Raw genomic sequence first — 15392 nt, forward strand, 5'->3', positions numbered from 1 at the left:
GTAACTTTGAGAGAGTGGAGACTGTAATAGCATAGCTATCATCACAGCTCACAGGGTCTATTTCCACCCTCTTGGAAAGGCAAGCACAAGCTGAAAAGAAGATAGATGCCAACCAAGAAGAATACAGGTCGAATTTGAAGAACCAAGGTGCAGCAATCTCAAAGCTGGAAGCACAAGTGGCGTTCTTATCCAAGCAAATCCCAATGCCTACAAACACATTTCCAAGTGACCCCATGGCCAACCTAATAGGGGATTGCAAGGCCATCACACTTAGAAGTGGAAAAGTGATAGAAGAAGCCACCCCAAACCAGGAGAACCACGAAGAAGAAGTTGCAGAAAAGCCTGAAAATAGGAAGAAAGAAGAGGTCCCTAGCCCATCTTCACCAAAGCCAATCTTGAAGCCTTATCTGCCAAAGGAACCATACCCACAAAGGCTAAGGAAGGATGGGAAGGACAGCCAGTTTTCCAGATTTTTGGAAAATCTTTAAAAAACTCCAAATCAACATACCATTTGTTGAAGCACTGGAGCAAATGCCCCTCTACGCAAAGTTCCTGAAGGAGCTCATGACAAGAAAAAGAAACTGGGGAAAAAAGGAGACTATAGTCCTAACTGAGAATGTAGTGCTATCATACAAAAGAAACTCCCCCAAAAAATGAAGGAACCAGGGAGTTTCCAAATCCACTACATCATAGCAGATATCACTATTAAAAAGGCTTTATGTGACTTAGGGGCTAGCATCAATCTCATGTCCTTGAACATGATGAGAAGGATGAGAATTGAGGAAGCCAAACCAATAAGAATGGCACTCCAACTAGCTGACAAGACATTCAAGTTTCCACATGGAGTGGTGGAAGATTTCTTGGTGAAGGTGGGAGAATTCATCTTTCCAGCTGACTTTGTTGTGCTGGATATGGAAGAAGAGGCAAACACTTCAATTATCCTAGGAAGGCCATTCCTAGCTACTGCTGGAGCCATCATTGATGTGCAAAAAGGAGAACTAGTCTTAAGATTACATGAGGAAAATATGATCTTCAATGTCTTCAAAGTAATGAGTTATCCCAAGGAAGCAATAGGAGAATGCATGATGGTGGACATCATAGAAGAAATAGTCTAAGGAGTTTTGGAAGAAGAGCAATATGAAGAAAGTATGGAATTGGAGCAACAAGCACCACGTGAAGAACCACCACAAGGAACCATGGAAAGTTCAATCATGACAAACCACAAAGACAACAATGGAGAAGAGGCACCAAAACTAGAGCTAAAAACCCTACCTCCAAGCTTGAAATATGCCTATCTAGGTGACAACAGCACCTACCCAGTGATCATCAACTCAAGCTTGAGTAAGGAGCAAGAAGAGGAGCTCATGTAAGTGCTGAAACAACACAAGGATGCTATAGGCTGGACACTCACAGATTTAAAAGGGATCAGCACTTCAATGTGTATGTACAAGATCCTACTTGAGGAGGGTGCTAAGCCCTCAAGGCAACAACAAAAATGGTTGAATCCAACCATGAATGAGGTAGTCCAAAAGGAAGTGTTGAAGTTGTGGCAAGCTGGGGTGATCTACCCCATCTCAGACAGCCCTTGGGTGAGCTCGGTACAAGTAGTTCCAAAGAAAGGAGGAATCACCGTTGTACCAAATGAGAAGAATGAGCTGATACCAACAAGAACAGTGACTGGTTGGCGCATGTGCATCGACTACAGGAAGCTCAATGAAGCCACCAGGAAGGACCACTTCCTCCTTCCATTCATGGACCAAATGCTTGATAGGCTGGCTGGACATGAATACTACTGCTTTCTTGACGGTTATTCGGGTTACAACCAAATAGTTGTAGACCCAAAGGACCAGGAGAAAACTTCATTTACTTGTCCATATGGTGTTTTTGCTTACAGGAGGATGCCCTTTGGACTGTGTGATGCACCTACAACATTCCAAAGGTGCATGCTCTCCATATTTTCAGACATGATTGAGAGGTTTATTGAGGTGTTTATGGATGACTTCTCTATATTTGGTAACACATATTCTGATTGCTTGCATCACTTAGCCCTGGTGTTAAAGAGATGCCAAGAGACCAACCTTGTTTTAAATTGGGAAAAATTCCATTTCATGGTTACGGAAGGAGTGGTCGTTGGTCATAAAATCTCAAAGAAGGGCATAGAAGTGGACAGGGCAAAAGTAGAGGTGATTGAAAAGTTACCTCCACCGTGTAATGTCAAAGAAATTAGAAGCTTTTTGGGACATGCTGGTTTCTATAGGAGGTTTATTAGAGACTTCTCTAAGGTTGGCAAGCCATTGAGCAACCTACTTGTCTCTAATATGCCTTTCGTTTTTGATAATGAATGCATGTTAGCCTTTGAGGATCTTAAGAATAAATTTTCCTCTGCACCTATCATAGCACCACCATGTTGGGATCTATCCTTTGAGTTGATGTGTGATGCATCAGATTTTGCTGTGGGTGCTGTTTTATGACAGAGGAAGGATAAATTGGTGCATGTCATTTATTATGCCAGCAAGGTCCTTAATGAGAATCAAAGGAACTACACCATTACAGAGAAGGAATTACTTGCCATTGTCTTTGCTTTTGATAAATTTAGATCATATCTCATTGGTTCTAAAGTAATTGTATTCACTGATCATGCAGCACTCAAATACTTGCTTACCAAACAAGAGTCCAAGCCAAGGCTAATAAGATGGATCCTGCTACTTCAAGAGTTTGACATCGAAATTAAGGATAGGAGTGGAGCAGAGAACAAAGTTGCTGACAACCTTTCAAGGATCCTACAAGAAGAAGAAGGAGCACACCATCTTGTAGTGAATGAAAGCTTCCCGGATGAGCAATTGATGATGATAGAAGGGACCCCTTGGTTTGCTAATGATGAGCGGATAATTTATACGCTTTTTGGCATTATTTTTAGGTAGTTTTTAGTAAGTTCAAGCTACTTTTAGGGATGTTTTCATTAGTTTTTATGTTAAATTCACATTTCTGGACTTTACTATGAGTTTGTGTATTTTTCTGTGATTTCAGGTAATTTCTGGCTGAAATTGAGGGACTTGAGCAAAACTCTGAAAAAGGCTGACAAAAGAACTGCTGATGCTGTTGGAATCTGACCTCCCTGCACTCGAAATGGATTTTCTGGAGCGACAGAACTTCAAATGGCGCGCTCTCAACGGCGTTGGAAAGTAGACATCCAGATCTTTCCAGCAATATATAATAGTCCATACTTTATTAGGAATTTGACGACGTAACATGGCGTTGAACGCCAAGTACATGCTGCCGTCTGGAGTTAAACGCCAGAAACACGTCATGATCCGGAGTTGAACGCCCAAAACACGTCATAACTTGGAGTTCAACTCCAATAAAAGCCTCAGCTCGTGGATAGATCAAGCTCAGCCCAAACATACACCAAGTGGGCCCCGGAAGTGGATTTATGCATCAATTACTTACTCATGTAAACCCTAGGAGCTAGTTTATTATAAATAGAACTTTTTACTATCATAATCTCATCCTGGATTGTAATTTGAATCCTGTGATCACGTTTTGGGGGCTGGCCATTCGGCCATGCCTGAACCTTTCACTTATGTATTTTCAACGGTGGAGTTTCTGCACACCATAGATTAAGGGTGTGGAGCTCTGCTGTACCTCAAGTTTCAATACAATTACTATTACTTTTTATTCAATTCTCTTTTATTCTTATTCCAAGATATACGTTGCACTTCAGCTTGATGAATATGATGATCTGTGACATTCATCATCATTCTCACTTATGAACGCGCGTGACTGACAACCACTTCCGTTCTACTTTAGACCGGGCGCATATCTCTTAGATTCCCCAACAGAATCTTCGTGGTATAAGTTAGATAGATGGCGGCATTCATGAGAATCCGGAAAGTCTAAACCTTGTCTATGGTATTCCGAGTAGGATTCTGGGATTGATTGACTGTGACGAGCTTCAAACTCCTGAAGGCTGGGCGTGATGACAAACGCAAAAGAATCAAGGGATTCTATTCCAACCTGATTGAGAACCGACAGATGATTAGCCGTGCTGTGACAGAGCATAGGACCATTTTCACTGAGAGGATGGGATGTAGCCATTGACAACGGTGATGCCCTACAAACAGCTTACCATGGAAAGGAGTAAGAAGGATTGGACGAATGTAATAGGAAAGTAGAGATTCAAGAGGAGCACAGCATCTCCATACACCTATCTGAAATTCCCACTATTAATTTACATAAGTATTTCTATCCCTTTTTATTTTCCTTTTATTATTAATTTTCGAAACCCAAAACCATTTAATCTGCCTAACTGAGATTTACAAGGTGACCATAGCTTGCTTCATACCAACAATCTCTGTGGGATCGACCCTTACTCACGTAAGGTATTACTTGGATGACCCAGTACACTTGCTGGTTAAGTTGAACGGAGTTGTGATCACACGTGCCAATTTAAAATTCCATACAAGTACAAGGAGTACAACTTTAAGGATCACAATTTCGTCCACCAAGTTTTTGGCGCCGTTGCCGGGGATTGTTCGAGTATGGACAACTGACAGTTCATCTTGTTGCTCAGATTAGGTAATTTTCTTTTCAAAAAGTTTTCAAAAAAAAATTTTTTTTTCTCTTTATTTTCGTTTTTCTAAAGAATATTTTCGAAAAAATAAAAGAAAATACAAAAAAAATCATAAAATCATAAAAAACCAAAAATATTTTGTGTTCTTGTTTGAGTCTTGAGTCAATTTTTAAGTTTGGTGTCAATTGCATGTTTTTAAAACGTATGCATTATTTTTTCGAAAATTTCATGCATTCATAGTGTTCTTCATGATCTTCAAGTTGTTCTTGGTAAGTCTTCTTGTTTGATCTTGATGTTTTCTTGTTTTGTATCTTTTGTTGTTTTTCATATGCATTTTTCGTTTGTTAGAGTCCATGCATTAAAGATTTCTAAGTTTGGTGTCTTGCATGCTTTCTTTGCATTAAAAATTTTTCAAAATTATGTTCTTGATGTTCATCATGATCTTCAAAGTGTTCTTGGTGTTCATCTTGACATTCATAGTGTTCTTGCATGCATCTTGTGTTTTGATCCAAAATTTTCATGTTTTGGGTCATTTTTGTGTTTTTCTCTATCATAATTAAAAATTCAAAAATAAAAAAAATATATTTTCCTTATTTTTCTCCAAATTTTCGAAAATTTGAGTTGACTTAATCAAAAATTTTTTAAAATTAGTTGTTTCTTACAAGTCAAGTCAAATTTTCAAATTTAAAAATCTTATCTTTTCAAAATCTTTTTCAAAAATCATATCTTTTTCAATTTTTCTTTTTTTTTTTCAAAAATTTCAAAAACATTTTTCAAAATATTTTTCAAAATATTTTTCTTATCTTTATATCAAATTTTCGAAATTACACTAAAAATTAATGTGATTGATTCAAAAATTTGAAGTTTGTTACTTTCTTGTTAAGAAAGGTTCAATCTTTAAATTCTAGAATTTTATCTTTAAGTTTCTTGTTAGTCAAGTAATTAATTTTAATTTTAAAATTAAATCTTTTTCAAAATATCTTTTTCTTAAAATCTTATCTTTTATCTTATCTTTTTATCTTATCCTTCTCAAAATTTTATCTTTTTCAAAATTTGATTTCAAAATATATTATCTAACTTCCTATCTTCTTATCTTTTCAAATTTGATTTTAATATCTTTTTCAACTAACTATTTGACTTTTTGTTTGTTTCTTATCTTTTTCAAAACCACCTAACTACTTTCCCCTCTCTAATTTTCGAAAATATCTCATTCTTTTTTCAAAAATTCTTTTTAATTAATTAATTTTTTTAATTTTAATTCTATCTTATCTTTTATTTTCGAAATTATTAACTTCTTTTTCAAAATTATTTTCGAAATTATTAACTTCTTTTTCAAAATTATTTTCGAAATTCTCTATCTCTCCTCTTCTTCTATTTATTTATTTAATTACTAACACTTCTCTTCACATCTCTTCATCCAAAAATTCGAATCCATCCTTCTTCATTTTTCTCCCCTTTCTTCTTCTACTAACATAAAGGAATCTCTATACTGTGACATAGAGGATTCCTCTTCTTTTCTTGTTTTCTTCTCTTTCATATGAGCAGGAACAAGGAAAAAGGCACTCTTGTTGAAATTGATCCAGAACCTGAAAGGACTCTGAAGAGAAAATTAAGAGAAGCTAAGTTACAACAATCCAGAAACAACCTTTCAGAAATTTTCGAACAAGAGAAGGAGATGGCAGCCGAAAATAATAATAATGCAAGGAGAATGCTTGATGACTTCACAAAGCCAACGTCCAAGTTTGATGGAAGAAGCATCTCCATTCCTGCCATTGGAGCCAATAATTTTGAGCTGAAACCTCAGCTAGTTGCATTAATGCAACAAAACTGCAAGTTTTATGGACTTCCATCTGAAGATCCCTATCAGTTTTTAACTGAGTTCTTGCAGATCTGTGAGACTGTAAAGACGAATGGAGTTGATCCTGAAGTCTACAGACTCATGCTTTTCCCTTTTGCTGTAAGAGACAGAGCTAGAATATGGTTGGATTCACAACCTAAGGATAACTTGGACTCTTGGGATAAGCTGGTCACAGCCTTCTTGGATAAATTCTTTCCTCCTCAAAAGTTGAGCAAGCTGAGAGTGGATGTTCAAACCTTCAAACAAAAAGATGGTGAATCCCTCTATGAAGCTTGGGAAAGATACAAGCAGCTGACCAAAAGATGTCCATCTGACATGTTTTCAGAATGGACCATATTAGATATATTCTATTATGGTCTCTCTAAATTTTCGAAAATGTCATTGGACCATTCTGCAGGTGGATCTATTCACCTGAAGAAAACGCCTGAAGAGGCTCAAGAACTCATTGACATGGTTGCAAACAACCAATTCATGTACACTTCAGAGAGGAACTCAGTGAATAATGGGATACCTCAGAAGAAAGAAGTTCTTGAAATTGATGCTCTGAATGCCATATTGGCTCAGAACAAAGTGTTGACTAATGGAAAGACAAAAGCATCCACCTCTGAGTCATAGGAGATGGAAAGACTCATGTAAAGGGTTTATAGCTCAGTGGTAGAACATGTGGCTGCAAATCAAGAGATCCCTGAGATACCTCAGGGGATAAATTGTCCTCCACACAAATATTGGAAGCAACTAAGGGTGGAACATCATGAGCACTCCATCATTCTCCAAGAAATAAGAGAAGATCAAAGAGCAATGAGGGAGGAGCAACAAAGGCAAGGAAGGGACATAGAAGAGCTTAAGAACATCATTGGTCCTTCAAGAAGAAGACGCCACTAAAGGTGGATTCATTCCTTGTTCTTTATTTCTTTCTGTTTTCGGTTTTTAATGTTGTGTTTATCTATGTTTTGTGTCTTTACTTCATGATCATTAGTATGTAGTAACCATGTCTTAAAGCTATGAAAAAATGCCATTAATCCTTCACCTCTTGGTGCGCGAAATTGTGAACAATACTTTTCACAACTCTCATAATCCCTGGTCATGAACTCCAAAAACTTGGTGGTTCAATTCCATGGCATTACACAACTTCGCACAACTAACCAGCAAGTGCACTGGGTCGTCCAAGTAATACCTTACGTGAGTAAGGGTCGATCCCACGGAGATTGTTAGTATTGAAGCAAGCTATGGTCATCTTGTAAATCTTAGTCAGGCAAACTCAAATGTATATGATGATGAACGAAAATAACATAAAAGATAAGGATAGTGATACTTATGTAATTCATTGGTAGGAACTTCAGATAAGCGCATGAAGATGCCTTCCCTTCCGTCTCTCTGCTTTCCTACTGCCTTCATCCAATCCTTCTTACTCCTTTCCATGGCAAGCTCGTGTAGGGTTTCACTGTTGTCAGCAGCTACCTCCCATCCTCTCAGTGAAAATACGTCCCTGATGCTCTGTCACAGCATAGGCTAATCATCTGTCGGTTCTCGTTCAGGCCGGAATAATATCCATTGATACTTTTGCGTCTGTCACTAACGCCCTAGCCTGCTAGGAGTTTGAAGCACGTCACAGTCATTCAGTCATTGAATCCTACTCAGAATACCACAGACAAGGTTAGACCTTCCGGATTCTCTTGAATGCTGCCATCAGTTCTCGCCTATACCACGAAGACTCTGATCTCACGGAATGGCTGGCTCGTTTGTCAGGCGAGCACTCGGTTGTCAGGCGATCAACCATGCATCGTGTTATCAGGAATCCAAGAGATATTCACTAAGCCTCAGATGCTTGTAGAACAAGAATGGTTGTCAGTCACCTTGTTCATGGGTGAGAATGGTGATGGGCGTCAATCATCACCTTCATCAAGTTGAAGAACAAGTGATATCTTGGACAAAGAACAAGGGGAATTGAATAGAAGAACAATAGTAATTGCATTAATACTCGAGGTACAGCAGAGCTCCACACCTTAATCTATGGTGTGTAGAAACTCCACCGTTGAAAATACATAAGAACAAGGTCTAGGCATGGCCAAATGGCCAGCCTCCCAAAGTGATCAAAAGATCTAAAGAAAAAGGTTCCAAAGATCAGAAGATTCTTAATACAATAGTAAAAGGTCCTACTTATAGAAAACTAGTAGCCTAAGGTGTACAGAAATGAGTAAATGACATAAAAATCCACTTCCGGGCCCACTTGGTGTGTGCTTGGGCTGAGCAATGAAGAATTTTTCGTGTAGAGACTCTTCTTGGAGTTAAACGCCAGCTTTAGTGCCAGTTTGGGCGTTTAACTCCTAATTAGGTGCCAGTTCCGGCGTTTAACCCCGGGATTTCTTGAGGTGACTTTGAACGCCGGTTTGGGCCATCAAATCTTGGGCAAAGTATGGACTATCATATATTGCTGGAAAGCCCAGGATGTCTACTTTCCAACGCCGTTGAGAGCGCGCCAATTGGGCTTCTGTAGCTCCAGAAAATCCACTTCGAGTGCAGGGAGGTCAGAATCCAACAGCATCTGCAGTCCTTTTTGGTCTCTGAATCAGATTTTTGCTCAGGTCCCTCAATTTCAGCCAGAAAATACCTGAAATCACAGAAAAACACACAAACTCATAGTAAAGTCCAGAAAAGTGAATTTTAACTAAAAACTAATAAAAATATACTAAAAACTCAACTAAAACTACCAAAAACATACTAAAAACAATGCCAAAAAGTGTACAAATTACCCGCTCATCACAACACCAAACTTAAATTGTTGCTTGTCCTCAAGCAACTGAAGATCAAATAAGATAAAAAGAAGAGAATATGCAATGAATTCCAAAAACATCTATGAAGATCAGTATTAATTAGATGAGCGGGGCTTTTAACTTTTTGCCTCTGAATAGTTTTGGCATCTCACTCTATCCTTTGAAATTCAGAATGATTGGCTTCTTTAGGAACTTAGAATCCAGATAGTGTTAATGATTCTCCTAGTAAAGTATGATGATTCTTGAACATAGCTATTTATTGAGTCTTGGCCGTGGCCCAAAGCACTCTGTCTTCCAGTATTACCACCGGATACATACATGCCACAGACACATAATTGGGTGAACCTTTTCAGATTGTGACTCAGCTTTGCTAAAGTCCCCAATTAGAGGTGTCCAGGGTTCTTAAGCACACTCTTTTTGCCTTGGATCACAACTTTATTCTTTCTTTTTCTTTCTTTTTTTTTTTTCGATTTCCTTTTTTTTTCGTTTGCTTCTTTCTTTTTTTTTTCGTTTTTTTTTTACTGCTTTTTCTTGCTTCAAGAATCATTTTTAATGATTTTTCAGATCCTCAGTAACATGTCTCCTTTTTCATCATTCTTTCAAGAGCCAACATTCATGAACCACAAATTCAAAAGACATATGCACTGTTCAAGCATACATTCAGAGAACAAAAGTATTGCCACCACATCAAATTAATTAAACTGTTATAAAATTCAAAATTCATGCAATTCTTTTTCTTTTTCAATTAAGCACGATTTATTTAAGAAAGGTGATGGATTCATAGGACATTCATAACTTTAAGGCATAGACACTAAGACACAAATGATCACAAGACACAAACATGGACAAACATAAAGCACAAAAATTCAAAAAACAGAAGAATAAAGGACAAGGAAATCAAGGAACGGGTCCACCTTAGTGATGGCGGCTCTTCCTTCCTCTTGAAGGTCCTATGGAGTGCTTGAGCTCCTCAATGTCTCTTCCTTGTCTTTGTTGCTCCTCCCTCATGATTCTTTGGTCTTCTCTAATTTCATGGAGGAGAATGGAGTGTTCTTGATGCTCCACCCTTAGTTGTCCCATGTTGGAACTCAACTCTCCTAGGGAGGTGTTTAGTTGCTCCCAATAGTTTTGTGGAGGAAAGTGCATCCCTTGAGGAATCTCAGGGATCTCATGATGAGAGGGGTCTCTTGTGTGCTCCATCCTTTTCTTGGTGATGGGCTTGTCCTCATCAATGGGGGTATCTCCTTCTATGTCAACTCCAACTGAATAACAGAGGTGACAAATGAGATGAGGGAAGGCTAGCCTTGCCAAGGTAGAAGACTTGTCCGCCACCTTATAGAGTTCTTGGGCTATAACCTCATGAACCTCTATTTCTTCTCCAATCATGATGCTATGGATCATGATAGCCCGGTCTATGGTAACTTCGGACCGGTTGCTAGTGGGAATGATTGAGCGTTGTATGAACTCTAACCATCCTCTAGCCACGGGCTTGAGGTCATGCCTTCTCAATTGAACCGGCTTTCCTCTTGAATCTTGCTTCCATTGTGCGCCCTCTTCACATATAACTGTGAGGACTTGGTCCAACCTTTGATCAAAGTTGACCCTTCTTGTGTAAGGATGCTCATCTCCTTGCATCATAGGCAAGTTGAACGCCACCCTCACACTTTCCGGACTAAAATCCAAGTATTTCCCCCGAACCATAGTGAGATAATTCTTTGGATTCGGGTTCACACTTTGGTCATGGTTCTTGGTGATCCATGCATTGGCATAGAACTCTTGAACCATCAAGATTCCGACTTGTTGAATGGGGTTGGTAAGTACTTCCCAACCTCTTCTTCGGATCTCATGGCGGATCTCCGGATATTCACCCTTTTTGAGTGAAAAGGGGACCTCGGGGATCACCTTCTTCAAGGCCACAACTTCATAGAAGTGGACTTGATGCACCCTTGAGAGGAATCTATCCATCTCCCATGACTCGGAGGTGGAAGCTTTTGCCTTCCCTTTCCTCTTTCTAGAGGTTTCTCCGGCCTTGGATGCCATAATGGTTATGCAAAAGTGAAAAAGCAATGCTTTTACCACACCAAACTTAAAATGTTTGCTCGTCCTCGAGCAAAAGAAGAAAGAAGAGAGTAGAAGAAGAAGAAATGAAGAAGAGGGAGAAGGTGGTGTGTTCGGCCAAAGAGGGGGAGAAGTGGTGTTTAGGTTGTGTGAAAATGAAGGGTTGAAGAAGGGTATATATAGGAGAGAGGGGGGTAATGGTTCGGCCATTATGGGTGGGTTTGGGAGGGAAAGTGGTTTGAATTTGAAGGGTGAGGTTGGTGGGGATTTATGAAGGATGGATGTGAGTGGTGAAGAAAAAGATGGGATTTGATAGGTGAAGGGTTTTTGGGGAAGAGGTGTTGAGGTGATTGGTGAATGGGGGAAGAAGAGAGAGAGTGATGGTGGGGTGGGTGGGGGTCCTGTGGGGTCCACAGATCCTGTGGTGTCAAGAAAAAGTCATCCCTGCACCAAATGGCATCAAAATCCACGTTTTGAGCCATTTCTGGCGTTAAACGCCGGACTGGTGCCCATTCCTGGCGTTTAACGCCAGGTTCTAGCCCTTTTCTGGCGTTTAACGCCAGTCTGGTGCCCCTTTCTGGCGTTAAACGCCCAGAATGGTGCCAGACTGGGCGTTAAACGCCCAACTGCTAGGCTTACTGGCGTTTAAACGCCAGCAGCTTCTTCCTCCAGGGTGTGCTGTTTTTCTTCCTGTTTTTCATTCTGTTTTTGCTTTTTTAATTGTTTTTGTGACTTCTTATGATCATCAACCTACAAAAAAGATAAAATAACAAAAGAAAATAGTTAACTATAAAACATTGGGTTGCCTCCCAACAAGCGCTTCTTTAATGTCATTAGCTTGATAGAGGACTCTCATGGAGCCTCAGAAATACTCAGAATCGTGTTGGAACCTCCCAACACCAAACTTAGAGTTTGAATGTGGGGGTTCAACACCAAACTTAGAGTTTGGTTGTGGCCTCCCAACACCAAACTTAGAGTTTGACTGTGGGGGCTCTGCTTGGCTCTGTTTTGAGAGAAGCTCTTCATGCTTCCTCTCCATGATGATAGAGGGATGTCCTTGGGCTTTAAACACCAAGGATTCTTCATCCACTTGAGTGATCAACTCACCTCCATCAACATCAATCACAGCCTTTGCTGTGGCTAGGAAGGGTCTGCCAAGGATGATAGATTCATCCATGCATTTTCCAGTCTCTAGGACTATGAAATCAGTAGGGATGTAATGGTCTTCAATCTTTACCAAAACATTCTCTACAAGTCCATGAGCTTGTTTTCTTGAATTGTCTGCCATCTCTAATGAGATTCTTGCAGCTTGCACCTCAAAGATCCCTAATCTCTCCATTACAGAGAGGGGCATGAGGTTTACACTTGACCCTAAGTCACACAAGGCCTTCTTGAAGGTCATGGTGCCTATGGTACAAGGTATAGAAAACTTCCCAGGATCTTGCCTCTTTTGAGGCAGTTTCTGCCTAGACAAGTCATCCAGTTCTTTGGTGAGCAAGGGAGGTTCATCTTCCCAAGTCTCATTTCCAAATAACTTGTCATTTAGCTTCATGATTGCTCCAAGGTATTTAGCAACTTGCTCTTCAGTGACATACTCATCCTCTTCAGAGGAAGAATACTCATTAGAGCTCATGAATGGCAGAAGTAAGTCCAATGGAATCTCTATGGTCTCATTTTGGGCCTCAGATTCCCATTGTTCCTCATTGAGGAACTCAGAGGAGATTGGTGCACGCCCACTGAGGTCTTCCTCAGTGGCGTCCTCCTCCTCTCTTTCCTCTCCAAATTCGGCCATATTGATGGCTTTGCACTCTCCTTTTGGATTTTCTTCTGTATTACTTGGGAGAGTGCTAGGAGGGAGTTCAGTAATTTTCTTGCTCAGCTGTCCCACTTGTCCTTCCAAATTCCTAATGGAAGACCTTGTTTCAGTCATGAAACTTTGAGTGGTTTTGATTAGATCAGAGACCATTGTTGCTAAGTCAGAGGTATTCTGCTTAGAACTCTCTGTCTGTTGCTGAGAAGATGATGGAAAAGGTTTGCCATTGCTAAACCTGTTTCTTCCACCATTGTTGTTGTTGAAACCTTGTTGAGGTCTCTCTTGATTCTTCCATGAGAGATTTGGGTGATTTCTCCATGAAGAGTTGTAGGTGTTTCCATAGGGTTCTCCTAGGTAATTCACCTCCTCCATTGAAGGGTTCTCAGGATCATAAGCTTCTTCTTCAGATGAAGCTTCCTTAGTACTGCCATGTGTATTTTGCATTCCAGACAGACTTTGAGAAATCAAATTGACTTGTTGAGTCAATATCTTGTTCTGAGCCAGTATGGCATTCAGAGTGTCAATCTCAAGAACTCCTTTCTTCTGACTAGTCCCATTGTTCACAGGATTCCTTTCAGAAGTGTACATGAATTGGTTATTTGCAACCATTTCAATCAGCTCTTGAGCTTCTGCAGGCGTCTTCTTCAGATGAAGAGATCCTCCAGCAGAGCTATCCAAAGACATCTTGGATAGTTCAGAGAGACCATCATAGAAAATACCTATGATGCTCCATTCAGAAAGCATGTCTGAGGGACATCTTCTAATTAATTGTTTGTATCTTTCCCAAGCTTCATAGAGGGATTTTCCATCCTTCTGTCTGAAGGTTTGGACTTCCACTCTAAGCTTACTCCATCTTTGAGGTGGAAAGAACTTTGCCAAGAAGGCATTGACTAGCTTTTCCCAAGAGTCCAGGCTTTCTTTAGGTTGAGAATCCAACCATATTCTAGCTCTGTCTCTTACAGTAAAAGGGAATAGCATCAGTCTATAGACCTCAGGGTTAACCCCATTAGTCTTGACTGTGTCACAGATTTGCAAGAATTCAGCTAAGAACTGATGAGGATCTTCCATTGGAAGTCCATGGAACTTGCAATTCTGTTGCATTAGAGAAACTAATTGAGGCTTAAGCTCAAAGTTGTTTGCTCCAATGGCAGGGATAGAGATGCTTCTCCCATAGAAATCAGGTAGGTGCAGTGAAGTCACCCAGCACCTTCCTTGCATTGTTGGCATTGTTGTTGTTTTCGGCTGCCATGTGTTCTTCTTCTTTGAAGAATTCGGTCAGGTCCTCTAAAGAGAGTTGTGCCTTGGCTTCTCTTAGCTTTCGCTTCAAGGTTCTCTCAGGTTCAGGGTCAGCTTCAACAAGAATGCCTTTGTCTTTGCTCCTGCTCATATGAAAGAGAAGAGAACAAGAAAATGTGGAATCCTCTATGTCACAGTATAGAGATTCCTTGAGGTGTCAGAGGAAAAGAGAAATAGAAAGAAGAAGGAGAAGAAGAATTCGAACTTTTAATTAGATAAGGTTCGAATTGTGCATTAAGAAGGAGTGGTACTCCATAAATAGAAGGATGTGAGAAGGAGGGAAGAGAATTTTCGAAAATTCAATTAAAAGATTTTGAAAACATTTTGAAAATTTGATTGATAATTTTCGAAAATTCAAAGTGAAAAAGAAATCAAGTGATTTTTGAAAAAGATTTTGAAATTAGAAGTTTAAAAAGATTTGATTGAAAACTATTTTGAAAAAGATGTGATTAAAAAAAAATATGATTGAAAAGTTATGGTCTTAAAAAGGTGTGATTGAGAAGATATGATTTGAAAACAATTTTAAAAGATATGATTTGAAAATAAATGACTTGCCTAACAAGAAAAGATATGATTCAAACATAAAACCTTCCTCAACAGAAAAGGCAAAAAATGTTCAATCAAATCATAAATTGTTAGTAAGTATCTTTTAAAAAGGAAAGAAATTAATTTTGAAAACATTTGATTGAAAAGATTTGATTTGAAAAAGATTTGATTTTGAAAAACTTTGAAAACTTGAAAAAAATTGATTTGAAAACAAAATCTTCCCCCTAGCACCATCCTGGCGTTAAACGCCCAGAATGGTATACATTCTGGCGTTTAACGCCCAAAATGCTACCTTTTTGGGCGTTAAACGCCCAACCAGGTACCCTGGCTGGCGTTTAAACGCCAGTCTGCCTTCTTCACTGGGCATTTTTGAATGCTCAGCTCTTTCTGTATAATTCCTCTGCAGCATGTTCTGAATCTTCAATTCTCTGTATTATTGACTTGAAAAGACACAAATAAAAAAATATTTTTGGATTTTTA

The 15392-nt window shown here is 39.3% G+C and overlaps 1 protein-coding gene across 1 annotated transcript; it reads left to right on the forward strand.

Moving 5' to 3' along the window:
• Positions 1 to 653: 653 nt before the first annotated feature.
• Positions 654 to 1115, forward strand: LOC130980861 (uncharacterized). The gene has a single exon (XM_057904507.1). The coding sequence runs from the start codon at positions 654 to 656 to the stop codon at positions 1113 to 1115; it is 462 nt and encodes a 153-aa protein (XP_057760490.1).
• Positions 1116 to 15392: the final 14277 nt, after the last annotated feature.

Source organism: Arachis stenosperma, chromosome 5 (genome assembly GCF_014773155.1).
Source record: "Arachis stenosperma cultivar V10309 chromosome 5, arast.V10309.gnm1.PFL2, whole genome shotgun sequence".
NCBI classification, from domain to species: domain Eukaryota; kingdom Viridiplantae; phylum Streptophyta; class Magnoliopsida; order Fabales; family Fabaceae; genus Arachis; species Arachis stenosperma.

Bases quoted from the DNA above. Each gene is read 5' to 3' on its own strand.
- LOC130980861 (XM_057904507.1), top strand. From the start codon at position 654: ATGAAGGAACCAGGGAGTTTCCAAATCCACTACATCATAGCAGATATC.